Source organism: Eurypyga helias, unplaced genomic scaffold, assembly GCF_000690775.1.
Source record: "Eurypyga helias isolate BGI_N326 unplaced genomic scaffold, ASM69077v1 scaffold42690, whole genome shotgun sequence".
Taxonomy (NCBI): Eukaryota; Metazoa; Chordata; class Aves; order Eurypygiformes; family Eurypygidae; genus Eurypyga; species Eurypyga helias.
The window spans coordinates 27,981-34,526 of record NW_010228529.1 but is presented as its reverse complement, the minus strand read 5'-3'; the positions used below and the strand labels follow the sequence as shown (position 1 = coordinate 34,526).

At 46.6% G+C, this 6,546-nt stretch overlaps 1 protein-coding gene across 1 annotated transcript in view; it reads left to right on the top strand.

Moving 5' to 3' along the window:
* The first annotated feature begins 425 nt into the window (after window positions 1-425).
* LOC104515503 (RNA exonuclease 1 homolog) overlaps window positions 426-6,546 on the top strand; it is a 32,679-nt gene continuing 26,558 nt past the window's right edge. Inside the window, 1 exon segment of the mRNA XM_010159503.1 lies at window positions 426-468. Coding sequence (XP_010157805.1) covers window positions 426-468 — 43 coding nt within the window.

Genomic DNA, 6,546 nt, shown 5'->3' with positions numbered 1-6,546 from the left:
GGGATCGAGCGTGTGCCGTGGGGCTGGAATGTGGGGCGGTGGTGGGCTGTGACTGGGCACTGTGCTGCTGAGGGGGGACGAGGGGTTCGCTCAGCATGACCCTGGGGATGGCTGTCTAGGAAGGCGCTCTGCTTGCCAACTTGGGTTGCTCAAATCCAGTAAAAAGCACTGTGTACACCCCCCAAGGTGATGGTGGTAGTACCAGGAAAGAAGAAACAGTCAGCCCCTCCAGACACTCTAGTAAAACCCAGTCACTTGGGAGTGAATGAGGGTGAAGGCGGGACTTTGGGTTGGGAAGTCCTGCCCTAATTATCTCCGCAGCCCAGCAAGTGCTGTGTCAGCACATGGTCAGCAGTACTGTGCCATACGCCTTTGCCAGAGTGCCTTACCACAACCAAGCAGATATTAAAAGCCTCCAGCGCGGCATGAACAAATATCTGCAGCATTTACTAACGGCGGGGAGCTCAGGTAATTCTCTGAAGTTTTTGACTTGCTGTGGAGTGAGGTGGTTGTTCGTGTGGGTTGCAGTGGGTGGAGAAGAAGCTGGGAGAGAAGTGCCTTCTCCAGGGAGGCTTTCACGTGTCAGCCATTCATTTACTGTGACACCTCGTTCCTCGGGGTTGCATCTGCCCCTGGAGTATACGGACTGTGTAAAAAAACTGAGCTCTGCTTTGGAGGGTTGAGTTGCACAGGGATTTTCATTTCCCTGTGAGGTGTAGGCTTTTTATTGAAGAGAGGGTCTGTGCTGCCAGTTGGGGAGTGTGTTGGGGTAGCTGGACAAAAGCCTCTGGAGCCGCAGGTGTCTGCGTTGTAGAGGAGCAGCAAAGTATTCATTCCAGTTTTGAGTTAGCTGAAGCGGGACAGGTTTTAAAAGCAGTTTAAGTTTTGGTTTTAGCCCTTCATAAGTCACAGCTGAAATTTTAAAATGTAATACAGCTTGGAAGGTGCTTTTCTTCAGTTTTAACTTTGTTTTTCAGAGTGGTTGGTTGTGGCTGTATTGAAATACTGTTGATTTTTGCGAATTTTTCACCCAAACTAGTTAAAGAAATAAGACAGGTGCTGAGAAGATAACTTATCTTGAGCAAGCCAGAGAATGGCTGGAGAATGAAGGGACTGGTGGGTGTGCTGCTAGTGACCATGCTGGTCAGAGGAGGTTTTCATGGGGGAGTTGAATGGAGAGAGAAGACGACACCAAAATACTTAAAGTTTCGGGGTTTTCTTTTCCTTCTGCTTCTTTGAAAAGAAGACTTGCTCTACTAATTATGTTTGGGAGTAGATCCTTCATTTTCCTGAGCACTTACACTGAGGTGGAAATGTTTTCTGGTTTGTCTTTCTCAGAAACAGAATAAGTCTCTGTTAATTTCTTTTTTCCCCAAACAGAATTTCAACTTTTCTCGTATATTGAGGAATAACCTTAAAGCTAAAGAGAGAGAGGGAGTGGAAAGATCTCCAAAGAATCTAAGCATTGGCTATCCAGATTAGCGTATCATCGATTTTTAAAGCGGTGAGACGCCTCCTGGCCGGTGTGATGACAGGCTGTGGGATCGGGCTAGCAGCCTGGGCAGTGGTCGTGATAGTTCGGGTGCCAACCTTTGCTTTCTGCCCCTGCCCTGGCAAAAACAGGAGTTACATTTCCCACGTTCTTTCCCAGTTTAGGGGAGAAATGTACCACTTCCTGTTAGGAGAACATCCAATTTATCACAGATCTTGACATGCCTCGGATGCTCTTCGCCTGCTGCTGTAGCACGGAGGGGTGGGACTGTAAATCAGGGTGATGACAGAGGAATGTAAATGCTGTTGCATGGACCAGACTGTCTTGTTCTGGCTTTTGCATCCTCGGATTTAACTAGTGTTGCTGTGTGAGGCAGTGGCAGTCCCAGCTGTCCTCTGGGACTGCCTGTGGGGCTGTTGAGAGGGTGAAGCTACCATATTTAGTACGCTCGAGGACCTTTTAGGTGCCTCTTCTGCTCTGCCAGAGGCAAAACTGCACAAAGCTGCGTTTTCTTGAATGAAATTAGGAGGTGTGTACTGCTTCCCTGGATGTGGCTGAGCTGCTTTGAGGGGTGTGCCCTGATGTCCTCCTCCAAAGTGAGTTTCCTACCCGAGGAGTTGTTCCCTGCTAGTGCTGCCTGCTCGGGAATGACACGGCTCACGTTGGAGCTGCCCCCACGCCAGATTGAACCCACTCGGGCAGCTCCGTGTGTCCTCTCCAGCCACAGCAGCGGCCGAGCTGCGGAAAACGGCTTGTGGCTCGTATGAGGGTGATGTCTGGCTGCTCTTCTCCCTCTGTGTGATCCCCCCCTCCCCATGCTGGTCGTTGACACCCTCTGGTGAAGCCCCTAGCTGACCAGTTCAGCCCACCGGGACAGTCCTTGGGTGGCACCGACCACTGGCGTTGGCTGACGGCACCTGGCGAAACCTGACCTTAACCAGGCTTTGTCACAGCAGGTTTAAAAATACCACAGTGTGATGGATGACTGTTCAAACTTTTTTTCAGCCTTGCTAATATAAGACTTTCTTTTCTCATATTCGCTTCTTTTTCCACTAAAGAAATGACCGTGTTGGTTCCTGATGCACTTCGATGCTGTGGCATGCAGTAACAGATGCAAGGAGTGGGGAGCACACAAAGAGGCCACCTTGGGCTAGACTGGCTGTAATACCTTCTTCCCTTATGTTCTTAGACCAGCACAAGGTTATCTATGCTTTTAGTACTTAATTTTGATAACTAAGTTTATTTAGAAAGCGAAATAAGAGCAAAAAAAAATCCTTAGGACTGGGGTTATGTTTAAAGTGGAAGGAACGTTTCTCTTCCCTCCTCTCACCTGCCCTCCTAACCCGTTTGCTCTGGATAATTATTTGAAATGTACTATTTTAAATTTCAGTGTTAATTATTTCCAAGTGGTTGGATATTATTGTTAAATTAATTGTTGGAAATGTGCTTTGGGTCCTCGCAAATGAGGTCGACGCCAAAACCTGCCGTTGCTTTTGCGCAGCTTCGTTCTGAAGAGCAGCAAAACTCAGCCTTTTGGAAAAACTTTTTTGAAATACTTTGTTCTTGAGAAACCCCTGTCTCTTCTGTGAAGCATTAAATGAAAAGCTTTAAAATAATTTTCCAGTGGTGATAATTTTTCTGTAATCGCAAAGGTTTTCCATTAGCTGAGTACTGGCACTGTAAACACGGGCAAGCTGTTAAGCTAACAAAGCTGTTCTGATGACGTTAGAATAAAAATGCCTTTTTTTTTTTTTTTTTTCCTCCAAAGAGGTCTCCCGGCAGCTTTCACCTTCCCCACCTCCGGATGAATGCACCTTTTGTTGCCAGCTCCAGGTGACCGGGGAAATGGGTGACTTTGGCAGCAGCGGGTCCTGAACGCGTTCGCTGCCTTTCGGCCTGTGCTGGTCCCTCTGCAACTTGGCCAGCAAACCCTTCGTTCTGAGGGCCGAATTGCTGTAACCTTGAAAGTTTCTCATTTTTGTCTCCCTTTTGTTTAGCAGCTGCTGCTGTGGCTTAGCAGCTCTGTTATACCTGGAAGGAAGGTAGCTGTCATCCCTGTCCCACGTGTGCAAGAGCTCGGCTGCTCTTCCAAAACCTGCAAGTTTACAACCAGTATCTATCATACCCTTGGTTTTTTCTTGATTTAAAGCAGCTCAATCATAGAATCACAGAACGGTTTGGGTTGGAAGGGACCTTAAAGATCATCCAGTTCCAACCCCCCTGCCATGGGCAGGGACACCTTCCACTAGACCAGGTTGCTCCAAGCCTCATCCAGCCTGGCCTTGGACACTTCCAGGGATGGGGCATCCACAGCTTCTCTGGGCAACCTGTCCCAGTGCCTCCCCACCCTCTCTGGGAAGAACTTCTTCCTGATATCCAATCTAAACCTCCCCACTTTTGGATACTGAAGTATCTGGTAGACTGCTTGGAAAAAAAAAAAAAAAGGCATCTGTTTTTCTGCAGAATGATTCACTGTAAAATGTTTTAACATCAAACGGGTGACCTTGCACTCCCATTATTCATTTAATGTCAGCCTCTGTTTACTGCCTTCCCCTGTTGCACAAACTTGAAGGACCAGGAGTCGCTAGCGTATGGAAGCTCTGTAATAAAACGTCTCCACCTCAGAACTGAGGCCTCATTTCCCAGAACCACATGACTCTAACCAGGAAAAGAACAATCAACCTTGATTTTTTTGGAATAATCTTAAATTTCTAGTGCTGAAATGGCTGATTTAAGTGTGGTTCATTTTGGTGTATTCTAAAGTAGTTCTAGGTTAAATAATTTACATAGGACCTCAGCAATTTATTTATTAATAACTTGGTTTGTATAGTGTTGATGAGCACTGCACCTCTTTGTGTCTCAGAAGAACTGTTTCTTACGTCCGAGGTGCAAACTATTTTAATAAATTCATGTATTTTAGCGTGTCCTGGTAGCAGGTGAGTTCACCATCCTCTAAGGAGTTGTCGTCTCAAGTATCATTATCTCGTGATTCTCAAAGGACAGTGTAGACTCTCAATTTTACATCCCTCCAAAAAGAGTTATTTCACTACATGCTGCCCCTCGCACATTTTGCTGAAGACATCTTGCATGTCAGAACAGCAGACGTGGTGCAGTTCATCCTGTAGTAATCTTTACACCGGGGGTGCTCGCGTTAGTATTTCAGGTGGAGAGGAGTACCTGCAGAAGCTGCAGAAGACTCCTCTGCGTCTTGTATCCAGGCTGCAAGGAGGGGTGTGGGTGTAGTTGGGTGCCTGCCTGCGTGGTGCTGGGCTCAGTCGCCCAGAGACCCTTTCTGCTCCTAGGTGCCTCGTGGTATAATTGGGCATCTGAAAAGGTGGCCTGATTGCAGATAGCACGTTTAATTTCTCTGACTCTGGGGACTTGTGTCTGTATGACTCTCCATGTATGTCTGTGTAGAGATGAATACAATCCCTTTCCGCTGGTGTTTCCACTACATTATCTGCAAATGCATCGTGGCCAAGGGTGACGGTCCTGATTAGTGTGGTGGAGCCCACTTACACAAGTGTCTTTCATGGGAAAAGCAGCCTTTGATCAGTGGCACTTGGGTAATCCATCAGCCCTCCTGCACACCTACAAAAGAGCTCTTTCATGGCGATATCTCAAAGCCTGCTGGCATTCTTGGAGATTATAATGTATTTTTGCATCTGGTCATTCCATTGAAAGAAAATGTGCAAATTAGGTTTATGCTGTCGATGAACAGCAGAGAATAGACACCAGGTCTGTGCTGAGGTTGTCTTCTACTTTCTCTTCATTCTGATATATTTTAAATAGTTTGCTTTTCTGTGTGGACCATTTGTGTAGTTTGGGGTGGTTTGTGTGGGGTTTTTTTGGTGTGGTAGTGTGTTTGTTTTATTTTGCCAAGTCTCTAGATCCAGACTGTGCTGTCTTGCCTCTGTTTATAAGCTGCACTCTGCACAAACTACCTTGGAACTTACTTACTTACTTACTTACTTACTTCCCTCTGCACAAACTACCAGGCTTTTGGCTGTTCCCCTAACAAATCTTGTTCTAAATTTTAGGTCTCCATCTTCAGTTAGAGGGTAATAGCTGACTCCTCCAGACTGCACTGCGCTGGTCTTCTCTACCACTGCAGAGCTGATGTTTCCCAAAGTGGTGAGAAATGAGGTGGTGGGTGTGGAGGACTCTGTTCTTCATCAGCTGTTAGGCTAATATTTATACCCAATTATTTGTATAATCTGTTCATATAAGCTAGCTTTGATGGCAGTGCTGCTTGCATCTAGGTTTGTTCCTGGGTTTACCTTGTTACCGGCATTTCTTCATGGTTTCTTTTTCTCGCCAGGCTCTGGGTATCAGTCTGGCCGGCGTACACCATCCCCTGAGGTGCTCTGCTCTGCCACCTTCCCCTCCCTCTCTCCCCAGGGTGCGGGCTGTGCTGGGCATCGTAGTGGGGAAGCGCAGACACTGGTTTTGGAAACGCTGCTTGTGCCTTGGCTGTAAAGCGCTTTGCAGTGTGTGGAGGGGGAGCTACTTACAGAAGCACATCATCCTGTTCCCCACATTGCCGGTCCTGAGCACAGCTCAGACTGTCCTTTGGAAGATGGTGACATCGTGCTGCGATTGCTCAGAGTCCCTGCTCAATCAGGAGCTAATTGGTTTGGAAAAAACTTAGTAAACGCAAGGGGGTAAAAGTATTTTAGGAAGTCACGGTCTTTATTTTAACCCAGTCTCTTCTGCTTGCTTGGAGGCTCATTCTGCCAACGGCTAGGCAGGTTCTTTTCTTGTTCCTAAAGGGAGTTGTGCATTTGTGGATCCTCTCAAACAAAAAATCCTCGAGAAACCTCGGTTTTGTGGGAATGGTAGAAATTACTTCTGTAAACACTGTTTCTGGCTGTTACAAGAAATTTTCTCAACCCTCTTAGACCTGAGAGGTTGTTTTCCCTATCTTTTATCTCTCTGCTTATTGTTTTGTTCTTCTACATATTCATGTTGGAAAGCCAGTTTTACTACTATCTTTCTAGCAAAGAACAAGAAGTTCCTCTGGACTAGCAGCATCCAGAGAGACTGTGATAAAA